General features: G+C 45.1%; 2 protein-coding genes across 4 annotated transcripts; both read right to left on the minus strand.

Moving 5' to 3' along the window:
* Positions 1 to 67: 67 nt before the first annotated feature.
* On the minus strand, positions 68 to 18998 carry stat5a (signal transducer and activator of transcription 5a). The gene is made up of 19 exons (XM_088357785.1): positions 18822 to 18998; positions 8490 to 8627; positions 7962 to 8118; positions 7232 to 7321; positions 6557 to 6731; positions 5930 to 6060; positions 5700 to 5851; positions 5328 to 5483; positions 5004 to 5183; positions 4591 to 4678; positions 4145 to 4267; positions 3811 to 3903; positions 3021 to 3227; positions 2588 to 2682; positions 2310 to 2452; positions 1807 to 1962; positions 1676 to 1727; positions 1284 to 1394; positions 68 to 1184 (listed from the first exon to the last, which is right to left on the minus strand). Exons 2-19 carry the CDS (start codon positions 8615 to 8617, stop codon positions 1061 to 1063), a joined length of 2361 nt encoding a protein of 786 aa, XP_088213911.1. The 5' UTR covers positions 8618 to 8627; positions 18822 to 18998; the 3' UTR covers positions 68 to 1060.
* Positions 18999 to 19969: 971 nt separating this feature from the next.
* stat3 (signal transducer and activator of transcription 3 (acute-phase response factor)) lies at positions 19970 to 27119 on the minus strand. Of its 3 annotated transcripts, none has more exons than XM_088357783.1 (24): positions 26929 to 27119; positions 25866 to 25999; positions 25132 to 25375; positions 24968 to 25060; positions 24798 to 24879; positions 24628 to 24728; positions 24407 to 24558; positions 24160 to 24318; positions 23993 to 24085; positions 23749 to 23808; positions 23636 to 23665; positions 23447 to 23540; positions 23325 to 23372; positions 23161 to 23244; positions 22900 to 22998; positions 22647 to 22782; positions 22520 to 22572; positions 22334 to 22428; positions 22113 to 22252; positions 21801 to 22019; positions 21677 to 21719; positions 21224 to 21283; positions 20690 to 20793; positions 19970 to 20533 (listed from the first exon to the last, which is right to left on the minus strand). In XM_088357783.1, the coding sequence occupies exons 2-24, from the start codon at positions 25991 to 25993 to the stop codon at positions 20469 to 20471; spliced, it is 2382 nt and encodes a 793-aa protein (XP_088213909.1). In that variant the 5' UTR covers positions 25994 to 25999; positions 26929 to 27119; the 3' UTR covers positions 19970 to 20468. The 3 variants fall into 3 exon arrangements, with proteins under 3 accessions (XP_088213909.1, XP_088213908.1, XP_088213910.1); XM_088357782.1 differs by having other exon boundaries at positions 25866 to 26009; positions 26929 to 27118; XM_088357784.1 differs by lacking the exon at positions 21224 to 21283 and having other exon boundaries at positions 25866 to 26009; positions 26929 to 27117.
* Between the last annotated feature and the right edge of the window lie 328 nt (positions 27120 to 27447).

Here is a 27447-nt window from a genome sequence, read left to right on the forward strand (position 1 = left end):
ACATACACAACTAGATATTTTTACCCAACTTAGTGAAAACTGTTTCATCCAAGCCACCACACCAAAGTTTAAACTTAAAAAATAGAGCGTTTATTTATAAGCGATAGTTCTTTTTTTCTTTCTTTCAATTGTCACTTGACTGCCAATGACAGCTGTTCTGTTGTTTTTTCTCTTTCTGGAAAGGCCTCCAAAGCACAGCGACAGAAGACGACAACACCAAGCGTACAAACAACTCAGATTGAGAAAAGAAAATTCCACAAAGATCCAACAATGTGATGAACAGACAACAAACCTCAGGAAGGGGAAGGGGCGGCGTTGTTACACATAATGTAATCTATATTCACATACTACATCTGTTGTGACCAGAGCAATGCATTCCTGAGGACGAGGCTATTTATGTCCTTCAGCCACCGATGGACTTGGTGCCATGATTGCGTCGTGACCGTTTACACGGAGGGTTAAAACACGGTGGCTTGTGAGACGTGGGCTAAGGCAAGGCAGGACCGTTGAGAAAATGGGAGAGTGGGGGGGGTAACCTGAGAGCACAAGCAGGCAGCATTTTTGAAAAGCATCAGACAAAGGTGCCAAAGTGCACCCGGCGAGGTTCCATCATCCGCTGAGCATGTAACCACTTTTTTGTGCGTGCGAGTGTTTGCTGTAACCAGAGGTTTTTGAGTAACGTTCCAGCTTTTTTTGTCAACATTCAGACAACATTCATTAAAAACAGAAATATAAAATAGATTTTTTTTTTCCATACAGTAGCATGTTAAAATCAAGTGAACGCATGCACACTGACAATTTAACACTTTTTTTTTTTTTTTTTTTAACCAATACTGTATAACACTGTCTGCCTTTTGTTTTACATTGAAATCTTGTACAAATACTTATGGACACAAATAAAACTTGAAAGAAGAGTCATGCTCTCTCACGCCGATACAATAAAATAAAACCACAACCGTTATGAACATTTCACATTATAGCAATGGAGGGAGAGGGCAAAACAGATGAGATGATTGGAATTGAAACCATGAGCCGGTTGCTCGCTCGCTCGCTAGCTCGGTCACGACTGCGGGCCGCCCCAGTGGCTCTCCACAGGCCGTCGTAGCAGCTCTTCCACGTGGCGCGCCACGTCTATGGTGTCATCCAGGTCGAAATCTCCGTCAGCGTCCAACATGGATTCACTCCTGTGTGATATTGGTAATTGAAAAATATTGATAAAAAAATCAATTCTAATCAATTTATCGACATGTCCGTCTTTTCAATAACGCGGCGCGGTAACTCACATGGGTGGGTACAAGCCGTAAGCGTGAGGGTGACTGACGGGAGCCGGAGAGGCGCTGTGATCCATGTAGGTGGCGTTACCGCTCGTTGGATCGGGATTGGCCGTTGTAAACCTATAGAAAAACACGCACACACGTGATTCTTAGCGGTCGTCTAAGCAACTCGCCACAGCGTGAGTTCCGCGCCCCGCTGCATCATTACGGCAAAGCAGCGGCCGTAGCGAAGCCAGAGCGTCGCTCGGCGGCTAACGAGGCTAACTGTAATGATGAGCGGAGAGCACGCTCGCTCAGGAGCCCCTCGGCATCATTAATTGGCCTCCTCTGACTGTAATTGCTGATCTGTAATGCGAGATCAAATAGCCGATGATGAACGGAAAGGGAAGAGGACAACTCACTCAGGCACCACTTGTTTGATTTGCGGCTTCACGTAGCCGTCCACCGCCTTGGCTGCACAGGGAACGGAGAAGCGGCGTGAAAAACGTAGAAAGGAGAGACAAGGGAAGACGCTACCACGGTGGTAACTTACAAAGGGGAGGGGTGTAATACTTGGAGAAGACGTCGTCCTTGGGCCTGTCGGGGTAGAGGAAGAGGAGGTGGTTGAGATCGCTGATGCGGTCGGCCAGAGAGCGAATGGTAAAGTCTTTGGTTGTGTAGGGCATGAGGTTCCACACCATTCTCTCCCCTGGAAAATGGACCAGAGATGGTTTTATTTCAATCGATTTTCGACTGCAGTCCATATCGGCGAGTACGGTACTTTAGCGTCAATGGCGTTTACGGCTAATTGCATCTCCACTTAATTTTTTGCAGCAGCCTGTAAAGGCAGCAACATAATTGGAGCAAAATGGATGAAGTGGCGGCTGGCAAATGCCTTTTGAGTTCGACCGCAGGCAGTACAATAGCAATATGCCATCATGTGTAAAGTGCGTTATAAATCAAATCCATTATTATAATTACAATTATTATTGCCTCTAAAAGCAAGACCAATCAGTAGATTGAAACTGCTTGTGCCATCTTGAGTGGCCCTCATACCTGCTTTGTTGGGGTTTTCGGCCACCCAGGCGATGGTGACCCCTCCGATCTCCGAGTCGCTGAAGCGCAGCAGAAAAGTGCCATTGGGTTTGGACATCAGCATGTCTTGAGCCTGCTGCTTGTTTACAAAGCCCAGTATGGCGCTTAAAAGAGAAAGGAGAAAGCGTTAGCCGTGCAGAGCTCTGTACCTTTATTCTTCACCCGTACGCCGGTTGCCATGGAGGAGGCAGACAAAACCAATTTTTTCTGCAGGCTCCACACCGAGAAAACACGCTCACCCGTCATTCCAGTGCGGCTTGAGATGCTTCTTGGTCAGCTCCATCACGCCGTCAAACCACTGCCAAAATGTGAAGTTCCTACCGGGCAGGCTTTCCTGAGGAGCAGAAGACAACATGAAGCGTTTCTTTGCGACGCCGTGCCGCCGAAACCGAACGAGCTGTAATTGCTTTATTGTGTTGGCCTCTTTGTCACACAGAAAACAAGTCACCATCTTTTCACCAAACAGCCATTATGTTGAAGACGAAACTCATTTTACATGACTGGGGTGTGGAATTGTACTACAGAGTTGCTAAGCATCACTCAATGGAAAACAAGCACGCTTCGCAAATGGCTCAGTAATTCCAGGCTGTGGGAAGGGAAAAAAAAATATCCCTGCGGGAGCGGAGAACACAACAAGTCTTTATATTGCGGTGGAATCACGAGGAAACTGACTCTGTTAAACTGTGACCAGGTCATGGTCATATTGCGATCGTCTTCGATGCTGGTGCTGCAGTTGCCGAAAGCCTTCTGGGCGAGGAAGACCAGGTTCTCCTCAGAGAGTCCGCGGTTGCTCTGCACCTCTGCCTTGTATTTCATGTTAATGGCCTCGCACAGCTGAGGCCAGAGCACCTTGTCCGGGACCAGGAAAGGCACGCGGCCCTGAGGACGACACAGTCTTGTTATTACGCAATATTTTAGTTCCATTGAAATACGTGGGGGAAAAAAAAACTAATTCTAAAATTAACAACGAACCTAAAAGAAAACGTTTTTTTTTTTTTTTTTTATTGAAACTGTCGCCACAACATTTTGACCCGACGAAGGTTTGAAGCCTTGCCATTAGAGATGAGTCACGGCGTTACACGCCACTGCGCACAGCGGGCTATGGTTATCGACAGCGTGTGAAATGTAGACGCCCGCTGTGCTGAGGCAGACCTGAAATACTTCCCTAGGGCGCCCATGCTGCTGCTGCTGATGTTTTTGTGAAGCGCCCAACCCCCCCACCCCTGCCGCCGACCGCTGAGCGTTTCTCGGGTCATGAGCGAGCTTTAAAGATGGATTGATAGCAGAAGGTTTTCAGATTTTCACCAACCCGCCTTTTGCTTAAAACTACAAAAACTGGCATTGATCGACACCATTGATTCTTGTGAGGATGTGGTTGAAGTAAAAAAAAAAAAGTTTCTGAATTGCACATGAGCAAATAGCGGCGCTAGTTAACAATAGATATAAAAAAAGGTTTACTCACAGGCTCCGCAAAAGCGTTGTCCCACAGCACCGTCGCCGTGGCGTTATTGTCTTGGCTCCCGTGGACGATCACCACAACAGGCAGCGATAACGTCTACGGGGACATCAACAAAACCAACATCAAGTTTTTCTCTTCAATCTGGATCTACTGCAGAGCAACCCACAAAACCAGCGAAGGTCTGCTAGCTCAATGCTAGCACACAATGAAAAACGCTATAGAAGGACTTGCAGAATTAGCAAACAGTGCAGCAACACATATAGACAGACACTTTTTATGCTGTCAGTCAAGGCGGTACAAAAGATGCTATTTATTAAAATGATTTGTGTTCTCTCACCTTCACTTGGAAGACGAGCTCATTTCCTCCGACGCTGAACTGGGACTCAAAAAGAATAGTGAACTTCTCTTCCGTGACCGATTCGGCTCCTCTCCTGTCCGACCGCTTAATCCTCTTCAAGGACTGTCCATACATTCGACAAGCGCAGCCATGAGTCATTGTGTAAATCAAAGCACAAATGGCTGCTTCCAGCAAGACAAGAACACATCCATCTTTTGGTGCCCATTCCTGCAGTCTGTACATTTAGCATCCTCAAGAAACGGAGAGCAAAAGAAAAATGGAGAAAAGCGTCCCTTTCCATCTATACTTCTCATTCACTCAAACAAATAGATGCTCTTACATTTGAGGTAATAAATAAAAACGACCATGGTGGCTATTTCAGGAAATGCGCTGACAACCCTTAGCGGCTTTAAAACTGAGCGGGTAGCTCGCACGAGGGCCCTCACCATGTTTCTGAAGTGAGCGCTGAGTGTGCCCGTGGTCTGGTGATACTCCATTACGCAGTTGTTGTTCAAAATTTCTCCACTGCTGTCACTACAGGGAAGAAAACAGCATTGAGGAGTTTCTCAAGAGCAATTTTTTTTTCCCCCAGCATAAAATACTTAATAGCATTTTATTCTTTTTCCGTGCTTGCGCATGAAGAAAAAAAAAAGACAAGATAACAGCGGTATTGTTCACAGATTTAACTGCTGACGCACTCCTGCTGCGTTTGGAATGTGGAATAAGACGGCCGAACGGTGCTAAAAGTGGATTCCGCGTGGACTCTCCCAAGGCATTGTTGGAGTTCCAGTCATGGTTGTGTGGTGAGGTGTGAATGGAGTGAAATCCTACATAAAGATCTCGACAGATCTAAACTTACTTCCTGGTGTTCTCGTTCTTCAAGAGCGCCTTGGCCTGCTGCTCGCTGATGATGGTTGCCTTGACCTGCGGTGGGTTCATGTGCACGTTCAGCTTGCCGCCGACCAGGAGGCGCACGGTGGCGGCGAACTTGGTTTGGGTTTTGAGCACCTGGGGGGGCTGTTTCTCAATAATGAAGGTGCTGACGAGAAAGAAATACAGAAATAGGGTTGAACCATGCGCCTTGGATGTTTGACGTCAGTAGCTGTCAATGGTAGTGAATGAGTTCATGTGAAAAATTTCAAAGAATGTTACCGGGTAAAATTATTTGCATTTTTGTAGCTACCTTGTGACCAAGGCTGAGATGATGTCTGTGATTGTGCTGTTGAGTTCATTGAGGAGTTCTTCGATAGGACCGGGGATGGGCAGCTGTTGTCTGAGGTGCTCCGCTCTCCGGATCTGTTGCCGGTTCTGCCAGATAGTTTCTGCCAGCTTCTCGCACCTAATGCACACAAAAACAAAAGTACTTGGGTCCTCTTTCAGTCACGGACTACAGTAAAAGCGACAAGAGTGCTCAGACGTCTCTCTCGTTAGGGGGCCAATCAGCTTGGACCATAAACTCAGCGGCAGTCCATTAGGAGCTTGTAAAACGGCGACCTCAGTGGCTCTCATACGGTGGGGGTCGCTGATACCAGCGAAAGGCGGAATGGAAGCTCACCACGACTGCAGGATATCCATGCCCCCCTCTGGCGGGCCCCCGTTGCCTGCCAGCTGTTGCCGTCTCTTCCACTGGATCAGCTCGTCGTCCAGGATGACCGTCTGCTGCTTCCTCAGCAGCTGCAGTGTTTTCTGGTGCTTCTCCGCCAAGTCCTGGAAGACAACGACAGTGTCGGCTTTCCCGTCGGCGAGCCGCCGGTGCGAGCCGAGGTAGAAGAGTCAAGTGGATACCAGTCTGTACTTCTGTAGTGTGTTGGCCTCCCTTGTCAGCCACGCTTCCACGGTGGCTCTCTTGTTCAGCAAGGTGGGCTCTCGTAACTGTCGGTCAGCAGGGGGCAGTGTGGCCAGGCTGGATAGCTGAGCTAGAAAAGGCAGGTAGAAATTTGAAAGAGAAAAAAAATAATGGATTTCTAAGAAGAACTTCATAAGAGGCTTTTTGGTTACAATAAAAGGCGGATGAATGCGGTCGGCGCTTGTTGACGTTTTTTCGATGAAGGCCAAGGCTCACGTCCGGTTCAAGGTATTGTTTCAACCTTGTTGGAAAACGATTGTCTGGGAATTCAATTATTTATTTTCTTTTTACATACAAAAACATTTACGTGTACTGTATTATGGAAACTTGTCTTTGTCATAAATACTATAGATGGTATTTCAATAGCATATCTAAAAGTCTTTGAGCTCTAACACAATAAGAGTCTCCACATTGAGTTCCTCCAATCACATCTCTATCTAACATTCAGTCCAGTAAAGAGTGAAAATGCTGGAATTATGGAGTGGTGACCCCCCCAAAAAAAATAAAATCACACATTTGACTTTGGAGGTTTCCACATGACAGGATGAGGGCTTTTTTTTCCTCACCCTGGATGCGCAGGCTCTCCTGGTACTGAATGATGAAGTACTCCTGGTTGTGCTGGAGCTTGCGCAGGTCATTTTCCGTGTCCTGGGTGAGCAGTCGCAGCTCCTCGAAGGCCTGGTTGATCTGCTGGTACTTCTGAGACATGCTGTCCAACAGTCCACCCACCGGAGAGCTGCACTGTTCCGTTGCATGGACAGAAATAGCGTTTGGATGAATGTCATTTGAGATGGACGGGATGCGCCGACCCTCGGATGAACTAGCGACGGTAAAATCGCAAGTCTGATCAGTCAGCCGGATAACGACCAAGCAAACTCGAATGCTCATCAGTCCGCATCGTGTTTGCTAATAGAAGAGGCGAGCTGTGACTGGAAATCAATTCCCGCCAGGAGTTAGCAAGAATCAGATGTTCATGCGCTGCTGGCTCGATGCCTTTCCCAACTCGCGGCGGCGTGCAGTAAAAGATAAACTATTTGATTGGCACGCTTTGCCGCAGCGTCGTGCCAGGTCATTGCAGAAGTGACAAAATAAATGTCGACACGGTTTCTCAGCCGGCGTTCACACTTGGTGTGTTGAAAAATAAACTGCTGCAAACATTTTGGTGTCTTACAGAATTGTTTCCGTACACTTATGGGTTCTCAGTCTTTGAATCAGTCTGACTCAGTCACTCAGTCACTCACATTGGTGGCCTCCCGCACGAGCCGCTGCTCGGTGTAGAGGATGTGCTTGATGCATCGGACTAACTCCAGAGGACATCGGTCATACGTGCTCTGAAAGACAAGAAGAGCATGTGCTGTGGTTAAGGTCTAGTTAGCCGCTGACGAGGCGAGCGGCCGCCGCGCTCGCCGCTCGCCAAATTAGACGCATCAAGGAGCTTGTCGGTGGCTTCGGCGCGCCGGAGCCCATTAGAGGAGCCTAATGACGGCCGTCTCCCAAGAGCGGCGCACTTCGTTTAAGCGCTAGTTAGCATACGAGTGCTAGGCGGTGTTTTACATGTTCATGCTATGACAATTAGATTTGCATTTATTTCCTCTGAACTCAAACATCATCTTTGATATTTTTGGAAAAGACTAAATCTGAGCAAAGGCGATCCCCCCTTTGCCCAGTTTGGTTTCCGGGAGGCGAGCGGAAGGCAAGAGAAGAATGAATTTGGAGAGCGCGGCTCATAAATAGCAGTGCTGGCTAACTACCAAGGCCTGCACTTGGATTGTCCTCTTGTTTTTCCTTGCAGTGGATACAAACTGTTCTGAAACATTTGGTGCTCCTGTGTGTGTGTTTTCAAAAAAAAAAAAAAAAAAAAACATCAACAAGGGGGAATGTCGAAATCGACGGCTTGTTTTGCTAGAAAAACAAGTCAAAGAAGAAATTGACATTTTATTGGCAAAACGACAATTCGTTGTCAGGACTTACCTTGAGTTGGCTGGCGTAGTGTCCCAGTTTGATTTTAAGCAAGAAGCCATCCTCGCCCACCTGGTGTTCCGCTTTGTTCTGCAGCTCCTGGATCAGCCCGTCTAACAAGCGCTTGGCCTTGAATTCCTCTTGCGGGTTCTCCAAGTCAATGTTGTCCCTAACCGAGGTAAAAGAAATTCTTTAGGACAAGTTCTTAGAAGGAAATGGGACAAATGACTTTAAAACACCACTTCAAAGCCGAACAAGACCTTTCTGTCTTCTCGGGAATGATTTCTCAATACTTTATTTGTGCATTTACTCATGATACAAAATTGCTGCCAAGTGAAAGTGGCTTCAGGGAATGAAAATTTCAATGTGACCTTATGTTTCATGGTGCATCATGAAACATTGTAAAGACAAAAACTGAAGTTTGGGAAATCATTCAAGTATGGCGAAGGCTGTTTTACGAAGCTGGAATGTGGCTTTCAATGCTCTGCTCCAGACAACATGGACTAAAAAGCCACCGCCTCACTCGATTTGGCGACTCACCAGAGTTGGCTCTCGATCCACTGCGACAGATAATGTCGCACTTCGATGGGAAAGTGCTGACCGTAGAGAGATTGCATCTGGTGGAGAGCATCTCCCTGGAGCTGCTGGGCCTGGATCCACACTGCCATCTTCAACACCCTAACAGCAGAGCAGAGAAGTGAAAACAAAGAGGTCACTCAAGGAGACGAGTTCAGTTGCTTGAAAATCAACCACAAAAAAAAAAAAGATAACTTAAAGCTAATGTCAAGTGCCGGCAGCCGCAGATAATCAAATCAAGTGGGTGTCTTCCAAAAGCTACAGTCTTTAAAAGAGTTGAATCGCCTCTTTGTTTTCTTCTGGGAGATGCCATGGAAGAAGGAATTCAGCACTTGAAAGACTGAAACGGTGGAAGATATTGACTGAATTGGTTTGACGCACACCACAAGGACAAATCATCATATGAATGCTTAAAACGTCAATTGGATCCTCTTGACAACAGACTCATTGTTCTCGTTTGAGGATAAATAATATAAGCCCGTGAGTTATATTATTTGCCTACATTGTTGCTCCACCGTTTGTATTTATATACCCAATATTGACCGGGAAGTGATTAACTAACAGCTTTGGGGGAGAAGGCAACGGCAAAGATGAAAAACGGTTGACATATTTGCCTCTGTGGTTCATGGTTTGAGCCTCAGTTGCATTTGAACCGCAGAAAAAAAAAAAGGACTTTGTGCCGGGGTCACTTCAGCGGTTGACTTACCGTCAACACGCCGACTTGTTCTTCTCAAAAAGCAGCACAGTAGCCGTGTACAGAAGGCGTGCGATGAGTGCGCTTGAGGTTTATGCGGTTTTGGCGGTGAGCGACATTCCTCTCCATCTGTAGCTGGCGGCAAGCGCACGCAAACTAAAGAATTAAGTCGACCGGCGTCCCATGACTGGAGAAATGCCGGATGGATCTGATGACTGGGACAAGTGAGCCCCCGGGGGTGGTGCTTTTCATTCAGAGAAAACTCCCCAAGCGGCGCCGACAGTTCCAATTATTCCGGGAATGCACCCAAAGATAATCCTGTGAGCTAATCATAACGGACAATGTTTGGTGAAGTTTCACCTTTGACCTTTTTTTTTTTTAATTATTAGACAGCGCTAACATTCGGTAGCATTGGTCATTATGAAATGTTGCCATTCAGTACATCCTTGAATGTACCAACAACAAAAAAAACCAGCAACAAATAATTCAAGAGTGCAGGGGCCGAGGAATAGTCGGTATACAAGGCTGAGTGCTTTAAGTAGTTTCCAAAACAAAAAAAATCATTTGGCAGAAAGGATTGAAAAGGACCGCCAATCTTGAATAGGCAGAGAGCCCCCCCCCCCCCCCCCCGTTTATCACCGAAATGGTAAAAGCAGATTGCAAATTGACAAAACATCACCACACAAACACTAGAGAGATCATTTATGCGCACTACATAAGCCTAACAACATATAACTGAAGAAAATTGGGATAATTTCACAAGCAGGCCAAAATAGGGAGGAAAAAATACATGATGTTCCTGGTAGTACTAAACAACCACAACAATGCAGAAGAAAATTATTTGTCATTTTGATGGATTAATGCTTGAGTTCTCGATCAAGTGTCCTTCCCAACAAACATAATTTAAATTAGAATCGAAGCAAAAAATTCCAACCAAAAGACAATATTAGAAATGGAGAATGGCTGACTTCATCATGGCCGCCGTTGTGGTCTCCCATTAGCGTGCTACATTCACGGCGCGGCGGTGGCATGTCACATGCGCGTTTAAAGCCCTTCAGAGAGGCCCCCAAAAAAAAAACTAGTCGAGCGCCATCACCCACTCCTTCCTCTTAGGGAAAACTGCCATTCATTTAACGTAAGCACTTCCTGTGAGGAAACTCATGGTGCCACCCACCTACCACCCCGAGCGCTAACACAAGAATCACAACAACAACAAAACATACTTATGTTGAAAGCTCCTCTGTTTTCGGTTCATCAGAAACGAGTCCTTACAAAGCGACAATACAGTTCAAGCTTAGCCAATCTAATTGAACCATCACGGGAGGAGGACAGAGGACACTTGTTGTAGTGTGCTGACACATGACCCGTAAATGTGGCTGACAGCTTGAAGAAAGGGCGCCTAAAAAGAAAAAAGACAAAAGGGCTTTTTAAAAGAAGACGGCCGCGCCAGTCGGGTCGAGCCCGGGGGGGGGGAGGTACGTCGCAGCCCGCACCCCGTCAAATCACTCATTAGCTCAACAGCACGCAGACACGTGTACGAATACAAACACGTTGTCCATCCGCTCGTCCACCATCTTTGGACTCGCATTTGAATTTGGAAAGCCATTTAATGATGCTCACAAGTGGGGAGGGGAGGGGGGGGCACGTGTGAAGGTGTCATCTGTTTCCTCGGCGCCGTTCTTAAAAGGTCATCTTTTGATACGGTGCTGACCTTCATCTATTATCAGTTACAAATATTTGCGCTCATGTGCGGGCTATTATTTGACTCAATTAGTATGCCCTTGACGTCCACTTTCAAAACCGATGCAGAGGTACAGCCGTACCTTTTTTTAAATATATATTCAAATATAGATAATAAAACCTTAAACTAGGTAACCAATTAACTAAGAGATGAACAAAGACATTAGATTTTCAAAAATATACAGTAAGCTAAACTAATGTCAGCTAAGCTAAAATAAACGAAGCTAAAATGCATAATTTCGGCACCATTGACAGGTAAAAGGAAAAAAAAAAAAATCCTTTCCAACTGACCAATATTCCGGTTGTTTCGAGCACAATCGCCGCTCCAGTTGTTTTTGTTGAAAGCACAGAGCTGAGAATGGATAAGCAAGACATACAAGGACGTACATTACACAAAAGTAATTGCGTAACGAGGCAGAAATAGCCCACAGGTAGCCTGAGGGCGACTGTTAGTGATGACGGTAACGGCGGCAGTGTAACCGCAGTCCCTTTAGGGCAGTGGTTCTTAACCTGGGTTCGATCGAACCCTAGGGGTTCGGCGAGTCGGTCTCAGGGGTTCGACAGAGCCCCCACTGAGGAGGTCCGAGCAAACCTGTTTTATCGTGTAGCTTCTGATTTGCCAGTATGTAATTTGTTGCGAGTTCGTGCATTGTGTTGGTTTTGTTCTTTGAATAAGGTGATGTTCATGCACAGCTCATTTTGTGCATTAGTAAAAAACATCTATGTCTTGAATTTAAAAAAAAAAAATTGTCACTGACGAGGGGTTCGGTGAAGGCGCATATGAAACTAGTGGGGTTCGGTACCTCCAACAAGGTTAAGAATCACTGCTCTAGGGCCACGCTCACGATGTTGCCGCCGTGTAATTCAGCCCCTTCGGTGATCAGTCAGCAGTTTGACTGATGTGGAATCAATCGGTGGGTGAGGGAGGGGGTGGGGTCATGATGCACCGCAGGTGACAGCTCCCCGGCCGGACTCGTCGGTGCGGCATGGAAAATAACGAGGCATGTCACTGACCTGCCTTACGCTGGCAAATCAAACCAGTTAGGGAAAGCAAACACTCGAGCGGTTAGTCAACTCTGACTACCTTACCGCATGGTGCATATTTAGGGGAAAAAAAACGCTTCCCATGCCACTGCTGACACAGGACGTCACCAAATGCGTTTCCCGTAACACGTCTTGTGTTGCTTGTTCTTGTTAGTGTGACTTACTACTTTCATTCTGATTGTCAGGGAGTGAAGTCATTTTGAAAATAGAGAAGTCGTGTTCAACAAGCTGCTTTAAAATGTAACAAAATTAAAAGTCGATTCTACTGCTGCCGTGCATCAAGGCATAAAGAGCGGCTACCCGTTCCCGACGTTTGGATTGTGAAACAGCAATAGATCAAACAGCGCATGTCGAGCTCAGCATTCTGACAGCGTAACCTCATTGCACTCAGCTGGCCCGCTAGCCTCTGAACCGCCGCCCCGCCCTCAAGCCTTTGGAGTCGGAGCTTGGCCATCCAATGACCTGCTTTATCCAACCCAATCCCCCCCCCCGTTGCTCCCACCCGCCCCTCGCTCACACTTTCCAACCATCTGGACAGATGCCTCGGAGCAAGACGGGCTATTTGAGGTGACGCGGCAGTCATGAAATGAGAATTCTGAAGTGCGAAACGTGTGAAAAAGGCCACAGATATACTCAATCCTGACATTCTGGTGACACAAAAAGAACATCTGTCAAGGGTTTGTTTGCTTTGAAAACAAGCTAGCAATATGAAGGTCACATTATACTATCTTCCTGCTGCAAGTGTCAACAAATGTAAATGGCGTATTTACATCGGAGTGACATACGGGCTTACAAGGTTAACATTGTGATTCATTGGATTTGGAATAACATGATTCTTCAATTTTAAATTGTTTTAGTAACTCACAATATCCAATCACAGCTGGGCTATTTTTAGAACAGACCCGTGGGCTACTCATGTTGTCAAGTACCCACTGGTATTATTTATTTCAAATCCAATTATTCTGAATGGCAAATTTTGAAAGTCAAACAATTGGAAGTTCCTTTGCATTTGTCCATACGTACAATGTGCGGTCGTGATGTAATGTGAAGCCCGGGGGCGAATGTTAAATGCGGCTCCGGGCTCAAGTGCGCGGCCACAGGAATGCCGGCGTGTCTTTTGCGAGGGTGACGAGGTGTGCTGTGGAGGCTTAGCTGCGGGTGCAACAAGGTGAAAGCTGCAAAAGCTCAGCGTGTGTCTTTTGATGCAAATATAAAATCACACAAGTGCTGGCCTTGTTAAGAGTTTAAATTGAAAAGACATTTTTACTCCCTGAAAGAACAATCTGCTTCATTCACCGATTGATACCATGAAGAGGGAGGTCAGCGCTAAGATAGAAAAAACAGATCTGCGACAAGAGACTTAACATAAATACAACTTGATTTGGAAACAAAGGAGTTAAGTACCGTAATTTGGCAGGCGTACAGGTCAGCTGCCAAAGGCTTCTCTTCTTCCTCTTAACAAAACAACTCGGTGCTACCACCACAGACTTTTGTTATTAGTACAGACACCAGGCATGACCTGCATTGTGACTCAAAACTAAATCAAAAAAAAAAAAAAATCAACAATTTGAACCAAAACCTAGCATGGCAGCAGGCGAATCAAATCATGTCATAACAAGCAACGTTTAGCAAATGTTAGCTTTCTGTCAAACTAAACATGAAACATGCAGTAGTGTGTATTTAAAAAAACAACATAGCTTAATGCTAGCATACAATAGCAAACCCAATTAGCATCTATGTGTCGCTCTCAAGCATAAGTCGAGTGAACTCATCCACATTTTTCCTGGGCACTCTTCAGAATCAAAAAACAAAAATACCAGCATTTTGCGCAAACTTTTTTTTTTTAACAATTTGATTAAAAGGCCCAAAATGTTGCGGTCTTGCTCTAAAAGTCAGGGCATTGAAAACGCATAATGACAGTAATTATCTACGGGGAACATTGGCTATTTCGTCTACATTGATTGTTGCATCCAGACATAATTAAATTGGGAGGACAAAGCCCAAATTGTGAGCTTGTAATTAGAGAGAGAAATTATTGCTTTTGAGTAAGAACAAAAGCGACATCAATGTAAAGCGTTTGTTTGGAAAATGGTGCCCTTAAAAACTAGCCAACTGAGTGTCTCGACGATTCGACATGGCTAAATTGTTCTTTTGAATAAGAACATTGACGCACTTGTTCTCTATCAAAAGTCAGCTTTCACACCGGTGGGTAATAATAAAAAAACATGATGTTTATCTGGAACAATTAAATAAAGTTAATTGAAAAGTTGCTTTGCAAAATAGGTCTAGTTTCTAAACACCCCACCCCCACCCTCACCCACCCGGCGGACCACCCTGCCTGCTCGCCACCTTGTTGTCTTCCCAAACAGCATGTTAAATGTCATCTGACAAGTGAACAAACAACACAGAGAGGCAGCTCTCCCTTCATGGCAAACTGGGGGAGCAAAAGGGGTCCGAACATGTCAGACAGGTCTGGGAACATGGAGGGTAAACTCTAAGCCCCGCCCCTCCCCCGGGGGAGCTTCACCAACATAAGACAGGAAATGAAGCAGGAATAAAAAAATTGCATTGCTGTATTTGGTGCCTTTAGATATCTTAGAAAATAATGAATTTGGATGGATTTACTTTAATTTGAAGGCATTTTGGTTTGGCCTATTTCCTATCGACAAAATCCCACAAAAACCTTCCCCCAAAGGTTTCTTAACACAATTTGTTTTCGGAACTGGTGTGCGTTAATTCTTCACCCTTGGGGTAAGTGTGACAAAAGCCTAACGACTGTGGGCGGGAGATACATAATACGTCTCCTTTAAATCCTCATAAGCTTGTTTTCAAACCGCTGGAAAGAAAAAAAGATTCCGCAGATAACGTACAACAATCCAATTAGCCCATTTGCAGAGCGTAACCAACACACTTGGTGGGGAAGCTGCTTATGACGCAAAGTGGTCCCCCGGTGGGAAAGTTCATCACGGGCTGACGCTTTTGCAAATATCTAAGCGGCCCAGACCGCCCACAAGTAACTTTTGCACAAACGTGATAAGAGACTGTTGGGATGAGCACGCCATGGCAGGCTTGCAAATGTCCAAGTAGGGTGAGACGCCCCATAAAGTTTTTCCATAACTTTTGACCTGGATGTCGTCCTAGATTAGTTTACAGCAAGTAAATCACATTCCCAGGTAATGTAGTTAGCTAGCACCTTTTAACAAGAATGCAAAGTGGCGTGGAATTCTTTTTTTTTTTTTCCCCGACCCCCCCCTCACCCTGTAATGAGGTTAAGCCTTGCCTCCAGGGGGCTTGTCTCAATTTTGGCAACCACCCGTCCTTTTATGTGTGTGTGTGTTAGTGGAAATAGCGGTTGTGTGTTGTTTCAACATTCACGTGAGCGCATCGTCTAAAATTAAAAGCATCTGAGAGCGAATCAAATTCGCTAGTCTGGTGACAATGACGACAGCCAAGCGCAAATAAAGATTTTTCTTTCAGTGTGTGGCCATTCATATCAAATTAGCAAAATTCTGTGACAATCATTCTATGTCATATGTCCGGTTGGCTTGCCGCTGTAGGTGCTGCTGAATTGGTTAGCAACATAGCTAACGTGCTCAGTGTTTTACTCTTTCGTATCAACACTAAGTAGCACTAGCCAACCTCTTTTGACATTCGACCTCGCTGCTTTTCCCTCAAGGCACCTAACCTGGTAAACGGCGCCAGCCATTTTGGAGAAACGCTGCCCTTTGATCCCGCCAGCTCGTCACAGGCCAAAGGTCATGTAGCTGCTATTTCTCACGTGCATTATCTCGGAATGGACAGACACCCATTACCAACCCCCCACTTCTTGCCACATTTACCCTGCCAAGTACTGTGCTTTCAGTAAAAGGTCAACCCTTTACCCTACAAAGATCGTTGGCCCGCTGGACCAGCCAAGCTGCATCCATCTTGATCACTTATGAGTGCTTCAATTGGGCTCGGCGAGATTTTCACAGCCATTCCACGCGGCTCTTCGATAGCCTCCATTTAAAACGAACGCTTTGGTTACTCAGCACTTTGAGACGGCACAGATCTAAAAACAGGCGACCAGCGAGGAGAGGGGAGAAGAGGAGGAGGTGTCCGGTCTGGAGGCCAGAAGACATTTTGCCAGGGTTCATGATGTCATGACAATGTCTTCCTGGAAGAAACATGACTTGTATGCGTGAGGACGACACGATGTCCAGCTGCTGCGGCCAACAGGGAGATTTTGACAAACACCAATCTGGGAAAACTTTTGCCCAGATTTTGAAGTGAAATTGCATATTCGGAGGACATGCCATCGACTGTAATTTTCCATCATAATCCCGCCATTGTGATTTACTCTACAGTGTATTCTGTTGACTGTAGTCTATTTTTAGTAAGAATGCAAAGAAAATGTATTTTGAAATCCTCCGTTCTATATGAATGACGCTTCAGGGAGATGAGTATAAGCCCAGTGTGACGCAGCACAATGCATGCACACAACATGTTCACCCCCCGCTGCCCCTCTCCAACGTTTTATTTACGACACCATGTGGCGGATTCAACTGGCCCGCATGCCTGCGAGGGGCAGCGGCGAGCAACAGATGGGATTTAACAGTGCAAGCTGTTGACACCCAAACGCTCTGCCTCTAGAGTGTGAAGTTTGAAATCACGGCCTTCTCGTAAGGTGAGCCCAAGATGGCTCAATCGCTGATAATCCCAAAATTGACTTTACAAAGTCGCCTTGGGCCAAAATACTGGACATCAATTGGATCTGGGCGGTTCTCCTGGTCTGGGGGAGCATACCGGTGACACTTTGAACCCGTACGTCTGATAACACGCTAGCCGGGCTACACTGGCGGGCGAGGCGGCCAATTGCTTTGCAGTAAGCTCGTAATAAGCTTTAACGGCGCAGCTTCAGCTATCGCACATCCTGCTCAATTTGCTAAACCTGACACCCAGTAAGAAAAAAAAAAAATACTTGAAGAAAGTTGATTTATGTTGTGCAAGTCCCACAATCACAGCGCTGAGCCTGCAGGCAAACATTTTATTACCATTGAGTGAAGAACGTGGCACCAAGCCAATATTTTATTCTGAGCGGAGAAAACGAGCAGTGTTTGACATTCAAAATAGAAAAATGAGACCGATTGTTTTTTAGAGGTAAAATAACGGCTCAGTGAAACTTTGCGTCACGTGTCGACAGTGGCCAGAAGCGACAAAGCCAAAATTAGTCATGAACAGGCCGCGAAAAATCGAGCAATTAAGTACGGGAGGGGTGCGGTGCCTGCGGCGACCATGAGACAGCAAAACGAAAGGCCTTCCCGGGATGTCAACAATCAGCGGCGTTATTCGACAGATGGATCAGGCCGCTCCAGACTAAAAGCTGGTGGTCACATGACCTGTGGATTAGGGCAACTGAAAGAGGGTGGAGGTTTAAATGGGGGGTGGGGTGGGGTGGGGTGGGGCTGAGTGTCACCACATGCTTCCTGATCACTTCCCTCACAAGGTTTGCCGTTTCCCTTTCACTCTTAACAACCCGCACGTTTGTTTTGGATTGTCACTTGTTGCCATCTGAAAGATTCAGCAGATTTCCTGTTAGCGTGCGGGTCAATGACAAGAAACACTTCACCGGGTCTGACGCCTTTGACTCATAACTCGGTCACACCAACCCAAAAAAAAAAAACCACTAAGCTTTGATCGGCTCACTTCCAGCGAATCGCAACGTCATTGTCAAGAACAGGTCCTCGCCCTTACATCTTTAATGATACAGCACAAGTCAACAATAAATTCACAACTAAAAATAATGGGTGTATGTTTAGGCAAATAGTTAAAAATGCACCTCAAAATGGACATTTTCCCTCTAAACCGGGGAGGACAAGATAAAAAAAAAAAATCCTGCAGGAAATTGATGCATTGCTTGTTTTTTCTTTCCTAAAATTGCTTAAATAAAATGTTTTCGGTTCATTATTGTGTTTTAGGGAAATTTTCTACAACTACTTTGCCACTATATTCAAGCAGGCTCGGGTGACGATATTTCCAAACCTTAAAAGAATTGTTTAATGTTATCAGCTCAAAGAATGATGGGTGGTGAAACCAGCCAGTCCTCCCTTCAAGCGTCTCCATTTGTTTCAAATGCTTCTGCGTGCCTCCTAACTGGAGCTCAAACAAGGAAGCAACCAATTCTGACATTATTACTTTATGAATAGCACTTTGTATGCAGCTATGTTTATGCTATATTAATGAAATTAATTTGACTTGAGAGTGTTCAGAAATTCATCATCTGCAGATAAACTGCATTTTTCCTCCCGGCTGTCAAATTCAAAACATTAGAGAATGAACACAGAACAAGGGACATTTTTTTTTTTTTTGAGAAGTTCTGCCAAGTGATCCAAATGGACAATAAAACCACATTTAATTTTTTTAAGTCTAATTTTTTACTTGAGTAAAGTGCTGAATCCGTCCTCAGCACATTTGTCATCTCCTCCGAAGCAGCGACTGTTTCCAATCCACATAATATTGCAATGTGACTACTTTTCCATGACAGCGTCTGTCATTACTTGCCCAAGACAGTAAGCGCAAAACCACAAGTGACAGGAGAGGGGGAGGCACTAACAGGGATGCCCTCAGCCGCCTGTTGAGCCTAAACCGGCGGATACACCGGCACAGTACCCCCCACCCCCCTCCCGGCGCTCCCAACGGTTCAGCGAAGCGGCGGAGTTTGTTTACAAACGTTGCATATGAGCGTGTCGTAATAGCGGAGCGTCAAGTGTCACGCAGTTTTTTTTTTTTTCTCACTGAAAAAACACAATAACAAGGCTTACAAATGTCACTCGTCTTACCTTCGTGTGGCGACGACTGCCGCGCGGCTTTCCCTGTCCTCGAGCGCGGTCACAAGCTGCGGTGACTCGGGGAGCTCTCGCTCGCTCGCTCGCTGGGTCGCTGGGTCGGTCCGGAGAGTTTGCAACAGTTTGCTGACCCCTCCGTGCAGAGTCCTCCTCGCACACACTTACACACTCTCTCTCTCTTTGGCCCCGCCCAATTCCGGTGTCACTCACTGCTGGTGAGGGCTAACGACGACGTTTTGACGTGAAAGTCGCATTTCGAGCCTGTTTTTTGACAGTTATTTAGTCAAGGCACAAATTTTAAGCCAGACCATCAAAAATAAAATGTCCTTAAAAGTATGAATGTAAAAGTAATGAGTATTACCCATCCTTTGTCTGCATCTACTTCCACGTCCTAATCGCATCATTGCAACATATTCCAAGCATTCACACCTTGCTGGCTATTTTTTTCTTATACCCCTAAATATGATCTTAATTCCCTTGAAACAAACTACTACTACTAATAATAATAAAATAATAATAATAATAATAATACATTGAAAATGAATGCTCGATTGATCGCCAACCCAGACAACAGCGACACCCTCAGGCCCAAAAATAAACTTTACTTAATTTGCCATCGCACACAGAGAAAGGTTAATATGAGTTTGATTGGGGAAAGTCATTTTTTTCCAATTAAAAAATTCAATATACATTGTTTTAAAATTGCTTGAGAGCTTGTTTTTCAATTTAAATGAAATACTCAATTAACTTCTTTAATATTAAACTGATTAACCAATGCAGATATGTCAAATGTTCATTTACAATTTATGACAAAAGTAAATTAATGAAAGAAAGCAAATAGCACGTCTGCTGTTATATTCAATATAAAGTGCAAATCATATTTTTGCAACTCAGTGATATCTTTTCATATTACAGTTGTGGTTGTTTTTTTCCCATGATGAAAAATGAATAAAAAAAAACAAGGGTGCTTGTTTGAGACGATGACAAGGGGCTTTTTAGAAATAGATGCACTGACGAGAAATGAAAATAGGAAGTTTCATTTTTCTGAGTTGTGTACGTGCTTAATTGCAAAAATATTCTTTCCAGACATTATCCTTTGAAACATACTGATTGTACATTTTTAATATTTTAACAATGAGACATTTCAGTATGAATTTCTTTTATTGCCTAAATATAATGACTCGTAAAAGTAACATTCGTTTTTGTACAAGAAACAATGGTCTAACATGGCAGTTGTTTCCCAAATACACATTTGGAAACAGATGGGGAGATTTTTAACACCACGCGTTAGGAGAAAATATAACTCAAGACAGATTCAAAGCAAAAGCATTGAAAACAGAAGACAAAAGAGGGGGCTAATGAAATGTAAGTATGTACTGTACATGATGTTTTATAGTTCTTGAAGATGAATACGGTAAAAATGGCAATCACCACATTTGCATAATTACATTTGGCAGGGATAAAAAGTGAGACACGGAAGAATTTTTTAAAACAGTGACGTAGCTTATACGACGATGAGACTCACAACACGCACATTCATTTCAAAACGCATATTTAAAAATGATATAATTTTCACACGTCACCGTGTGAGGAGACGGTTGAACGTTGAAAGTGACGCAAGCGTCGCACTCATCAGTAAAATCAAACCAAGTTGGACGTGTTCACATGCATGGGAGAAGCGACGTCCATGTCCAGAGTCAGGGATTCTGTGGACAAACAATGCAGCTGAGTTAGTTTTTTTTTTTTTAAAAAAACAGAAAAAATTAAGCTCACGTCAATGTGTCATGTTACTGGTCACAATATTAGGTACACCTCTCCGTAACAGAAGCGCTGCGTGAAGATTGTGTTTGTGTCTAACTCACCCAGATGTCCAGGATTACCCTCCGCTTCATTGGGCATCAGCGAGTCCAGCGTGCGCGGGGACAGAGATAGGGAGAAAAGGTCGCTGGTGTTGCCCGAGTTTGTGCTGGTGAGAGAGAAAAAAACAAACACACAAAAAGAAGCAATGACATCATCAGCTGGAGTAGACCACCATGGACACACAAACATGCTGACACGCTAATGGGTTAGCTGACTGCTTTCTGTGTGAAAATGGCAACGAATGGGACGGCAAAGGAGGAGGTTTGGATTTTTTATTAGTTTCAACTCTAACGTCTTGAATCAAGCTAGTGCGGTCTCGCTTGCCATCCTGTTAGCTTCCATGATTTTCGCTAGTTTTTGTTAGCCAGATTAACCGTGATGAAATGTGTGACCCTGAACAAACTTATCGATTACAGCATCGCTTTGCGATAGTGTTGATGGATGAGCTGACTACAGACACACATTAAGTGACACACACACACGCCCCACACAGAGACAGTCCCTACATGCCCCGCCCCCCCCAGCAAAGCGCCTACCCCGCGAATCCGTTCCCAAGCAGCTCACTGTCCGGAAAGTCCATGAACACGGAGGGACACCTACGGAGACAGGTCAGGTGTGTGTGGTCTTTTTTTGTATGATGTGACTTTCAAACAGAAAATCTGCTTTTTAAGGACTCAACAGGGGGAGCCACCTGACGATTCATCCCTCCATACATTTAACCAACGCGTCGAATTCATAATTGGCCCTGGGTCCGCTGTGACCACTACCACAACGGCGCAGCCCTTCACGTGCACACAGGATTTTACGCCAGTCACGAAAATAAAGCCCACAATGTAAACCCCTTGTCAAATGTCCCGAGAGTGTGTTGACCCTTCTTATTTTTTTTCAACATTATACAATAACGGTAAAAGGGAAGCAGAGACACGTGGTAAAAAAAATTGGTGTCTTTGCAGAAATCATTATAGAAGGAGCTTAAAAGTCATACTCACGGGGTAACGCAAATGAACTTGGTCTTCAAGTACGGCTGAATGACTGTCGAAAGAAAAGATGGCGTTAAAATACAAACGCATAATATGCTAATTATGACGCAAACACATTTTATGAAAGACGTACCGCTCGTGGGGTCTCCCAACTCGGGTTCAGGAGCCGCTTCCGGCCTGCAGTACTTCCCGAAAGCTTCCTCCTTTGGAATTTCGGGGTAAAGGTACACGAGGGGGGAAACAAGGATGTTGGTGGCGTCCATGATTTTGTAACCCATGATGATGTCGGCGAAGGACATGTTGTTGAGCTGCTGCTTGGTGTACGGCTCCACAGACTGGATCTGAGTCTTGCCTGCAAAAGTTGACGGGCGGCTCGGCATCACAACCCGATGCTTATGATGTACGGTATTTCAGTTTACGTAAAAATCAGCACGGAATGCCTCACCGTTGATGTCCTTCTCGACCCACGTGAACGTGATGCCGCCCTCCTTGCTGCTCTCGCTGAAGCGCAGAAGAAATGTGCCCGGCGGTTTGGGGCTGAGAATGGCCCTCTCTCTCTCCTTGCTGATGAAGCCCATGATGTATCTGAGGGTCAAACGAGTGCATAAATTGAATTCTAAAAGGAGTGGAAGGTCACAAAATACCTGGAAAATTCCACCGCCTTACCCCTCATTCCATAGCGCCAGGATGTATTTTTTGACCAGGTCGATGATGTTGTCCAGCCACACCCAGAAAGAAAAGCCTTTGCCGGCCATGTTTTCCTGCAAGAAAAAAAAAAAAAGAAATTGAATGAGGTGAGCAACAGGGCAACATGAGAGTTCGACATGGCGGACGACGAGTGAGCTGACTTACCTTGCAGAACTTGGCCCATGTGAACTGACAGCCGGAGTAGTTGACGGACGGCCCTGAAGGCACAACGCGACAAATATAGAGCACAAGCTTGGTACACTCACAGACATTTGCTTTTCAACAAACTCACCTAAGAGTTTCTCGGCCAGTGTGGTGAGCTGCTCGATGGTCAGGCCTCTTTTGGTGGTGGATGAAAATTGCCAGCTGAGCACTTCAGCCACTTGGTCCCACGTCCCCACCGGCGGCTTGGTGAAGAAGTTCACATTCTGTACGAGGAAGCACAGCAGCAAAATGTTTCCAAGTCTTTTCCTTGCCACCCACCCCAACCTTCACATTCCCGTTCCCACAGTGGCTTTGCCAAAAGAAGGGGTGTGTGGTCCTACCTTGGGCTGGTCGGTGAGCATGTTGTACCACAAGATGGACGCCCATGCATTTGGCATCTGGCAGATGTTCGATATGACCACCACCGGCAGCGAATGCGTCTGCACAAAATGTCAAAACTATACATTGTCATTTCTGACTCATCAATTAATACTTTCCTACTAGCCAGGGCTTTGGCGCCATCTTATGGCATTTCAGAAAAAAATATACATGGAACCATTTTGGGCTTGGATTCACATTTCTTTCAGACATCTACGACTCACCTCTAGATCGATCTTCAGGCCTTGGTGATAGACTTCAGTCTCAAAAGTGATCAGATGGAGCTCCTCTGTGACGATAAGAGATGCCTGCAAGAGAACGGAGTGCTTGTAAGTGCAAAGTGTGGGGGCGGGATACGATGGCGTGGAGGAGTTGCCGTGGAGCCTACGTCACTGTTGGTGCGTCCGCCGTTCCCGCAGCGCTGCTCTCTGAGGGTCTGCAAAAAACAGGAAGCCGTGAGGAAGCGAGCTTCATCAGCTGAGGCGAGCCAAATGCGCCGCCGCAACTCACCAAGTGTTTGAACTCCGCCGACAGGCTGCCGTTGTTGGACTCTTCCATGTTCATGACTTTTGTATTAGTGCCAAGGATGTTGAACTTTCTGGACCTGAAACCGAAGCAAAAAGCGGTAAGTGAGACTTTTGAATGTACATACGTTTACAAAGTACTAAACGTTTGAATGTAAGAGCTTGGAAACATTACCCTCTGATAGCAGCCACGTCTCCAGACTCCCTGAAAAAGTCAAAGCAGTTCTCTCATATTATTCATTAAAAAGGTCGGGTGTGCACATTATACAAAACATTTTGAAAACTCACTTGTCAATGCAAACTTTAATTTTCAGCTGGTAGTTGAGCTCGGGAAACTTCACAAGTAGCCTGGAAGAATAACCGTGTTAAAGATTAGAACATCAAACTAAGATGCTGAACTAGAAGAGCAAATGTATTTGGACATGTAGACTTGAAAATATAAGTATGGATATGGTCCAGCATTTTGTATCCTAATGTGTCCCAAGACTTTTGTCCATATGTGAAATGAAGTGGAGGACATTTGAATTCTTACCTGACTTTGTTTGTGAACTGCACGCCTGTTTTGATGACCAGTGGTCTGTCCGGGTGCATGGGCATACATGGTTGTCTTTCCACTACAAATGCACTGTTGAGACAATATCCAACTTTGGATTTTTGGTTTTCCTTCAAAACAAATGTGTGTTCATCTTACAGCAATACCTCTTCATGAGGTTTCTGAACAAGTCCACAATTTTCTCCTCAAGGGCATGCCGGTGCTGGACGATGGGGTCTCCCTTGTAGGACACCTTCTGTTGAAGCTCCTCCAGCTTCTTGATCTGCTGTCGAATTTGGAGCTGAGACTCGGCCAAGGACGTGATCCTAGGTGGGAATGTTGAGCAGCTCAGGTCAGGCCACTACCAAAATAATCAATCAAAAAAAAAAAAAAATAATAATAATTGTTACTTACCATGTTTCGAGGCGGTCCAGACAGATGTTAGGCGGACCTCCGATGCAAGCGATTTGTTGTCGTCGCTTCCATTCTGCCAGTTCTTCGTCTGTCAGGTTCTTCTGGACGTAGTCCATTGCGGTCAGTAAGCCTCCCATCTCCGTCACAATTTGCTGCAAAAAAATAGACATCATTGTTAAGGTGGCTCATGAGCTAGCGATTGGATAATGCGGAGCACCTACCCGTCTGAGCTGGTCCAGGGTGCTCAGCATCTGCTCCAGCTGAGCCATTTTCTGCCTGGTAGCTGCCGCCTGGCTATTCCCGTTCAGGTCCTGGTTCAGCTCTGCAACCAAAACAATTTAGATTTGCTGGCGTATCGAATATGAAAACTCGAAAAATGAGTATGTGCTACCTCCTTGGCTTTTTAGTGTCTTGTAGTTGAAATCAAATTCATCCTGCAGGTTCTCCAGCATCTTCATCTTTTGTTCCATGTCCTGTAGGAAGCAACAGGACATCACCCTCAACCTCAGGACGGCGATGTACCAACCGGGAGTCCACACGTCAACATATATCAAAACAAACCTGCACTCGTTTCCTAACATCTTGAAGGTTGTGTTCCAGAATCTGCTGCTTCTCCGTCACCACCGTCCCAGTCGGGTGGGCGGCCTGTCCGTCCTGAGTGCGACACGATGATGTTACGCCATCAAATCATCACCGCCGTTAAAAACCCGTGTGTGGTTCCCAACCTGCGCGGCAGCGGTGGCCGTCTGTAGCAGCCGCTGCTCCTCCCACAAGCAGCGGGCGACGATGCGGGCAATGTCCATGGGTTTCTCTAGGTACTTGCTCTGCAGGTGCTGCTTGATCCGCCGCAGGTTGTGCTGGTAGAGGACATTGTTCTCCTGCAGGAAGCGGCTGTACTGCTGGTCGATCTCGCCCAGGAGATTATGGAACACAAGGGTGGCATGAGACTCCTTGTTGGCAGCGAAAGTCCTTTCAGGTTTGAAGAAAAAAAAAAAAAAGATTCAATATTTGATGGTTTTGAAACACCTAAAGGAAATATATCAAGGATTCATTAAATTTGTCCAAATTCTGCATTTTTTGATTGTTTTGTACACTGCATATGCTAACTTTCTTTTTAGTGCATAAATATCCCATGAATAGCACTGTTGTATTTTCCTCATCTATCTTTCAAAATTAAAAAACAAAACTTAAATCCAGCCTCCACAAACATCCATAAAAGCGATGAATAGCCTGATTAGGCAATAATCATAACATTTATGACTGTTGCCTCATGAGATTGTTGATGTTACCGTCAGAGCGTCACAAAGGAGGAAACCCTTTTAACTTTCTTGTTGATCGTCAGGACGTGGTTATAACCGTCCAGGAAGTGGTTGATGAAAAAATAAATCTAATTGTTAACGGGAAAAGGGACCATGAAAGTTCACACTTGTTTTCCTTGTCGTTGAATTTGTCCACTCACCAGTCCTGACTTTCAATCCAGGGTGCAAGGAACTGCCGCAGCTCCATTGGGAAGCTGTCGCTGTACAGGTGGTAGAGCTGCTCCAGATACCTGGTCTCCAGCTGCTGCAACTGATTCCACTGGGCCATCTTGACCTACACAAAGCTAAAAACATAACCAACAGATTTCAGGATGCTACCTTCCTGTATACTGAAACATACATATATATATGTTGTATACATAAACAACTGCCGTCTCTTTCTGTGACGGCAGATGTTGTAAAGCTACAGAAAGGATTGACGTGTAGTTGTAACCTGAGAGTTTTGAGATGGTTTTGTTGATTTTCAATTAGCTGCGAGAGGCAGGTTCTATACGCCAGCTGGTCTTACAGCATGCTAAAGCATTCCCAGGAGGAATAAACAAAAGCTTTATGACCTTATTCAATAACCAGTGTTTGCAACCCCTTTCTACCCTGCCATTGAGGCTATTTCATAGAAAATAATATTACAGAGTTCCCACATGCAACACATATTAACTTAGCAAAAGTCACGTTTTAAAAACAGTGTGAACATGACTGAACACAAAAAAATGAGCAAACTGAGAATCATACAGTACATGAGGACATCATATAAGCGCTATTGGAATGTAAGCTGTCAATTACATATGAATGCATTACTAGCTATAAAACATTGAGCATTTCGCAAGACAAGAGCTGCTTTGTTGTTTAGCATTAGTGAAGGCAGGTCTCGGCCATGTTGTCCTGCAGCAAGGATGGAAATGGGCGTGACTAACCAGTAATAAGACAAACTATTGATATCTCAGCCATAACCTATTAATAGTGATCGCATAATATCGATTTGCAGTCTTATTACAGTGATTGGGCTAGCACGGCCATTTTGTAATAACATTTAGCGCCAATGAAAGTTATGTAACCCAAAATATTTCAGCAGCATGTTTATGAGTTAAACGCTGTTTAAATAAACTAAATTACGACTCAATTTTTAACAGTGGGGTAAATTAATAATATAATAATATTGCATGACACCAACTAGACCAAAATAACAGCTATTTACGGCTGGCTTACCTGACTTGTAATAAACCTTGCTCCTTTACGACGTTTCTATAAATATTCCTGCCAGCCCTCAGTACTTTTCCGCCGAAAAAAATATTTCAGTATAAAGATAGAGACGCAGGAAACTGTCACAAGTTTACACCCACGTCGTCGAGGTCCCCCGTCCGAAACTCTGTATACATTGCGGCGTTTCCAGCCAAACAAACTCCAGTCTCTGCTTGACTGACAGTACTGTCCGTCAATAGCTGCCAAACGTCAAGTATTATAGCCAATCGGGATGTAGCTTGTGCACAGAGAAGGCGGGGTTTAGACCCTCTGGGTTTTGCTCGTCGTATTTCACTGCTGTCGCAACTGCGCTGTTCCACTAAGAAACGCCTCCCGCTGAAACGCTGTTGAAAAGCGTCTAATATCCGAGGGAGTGAAAACAACTTAACGCAACAGCCAGCCTGGAAGTCATCTGAATTACCGGTAGTGATGACGTCATCAACGCCATTGCCATTCTTTTTTGACTCCTCTGATCAATATTTACAT

Source organism: Syngnathus floridae, chromosome 17, assembly GCF_059516105.1.
Source record: "Syngnathus floridae isolate MCC-2025c chromosome 17, RoL_Sflo_1.0, whole genome shotgun sequence".
NCBI classification, from domain to species: Eukaryota; Metazoa; Chordata; class Actinopteri; order Syngnathiformes; family Syngnathidae; genus Syngnathus; species Syngnathus floridae.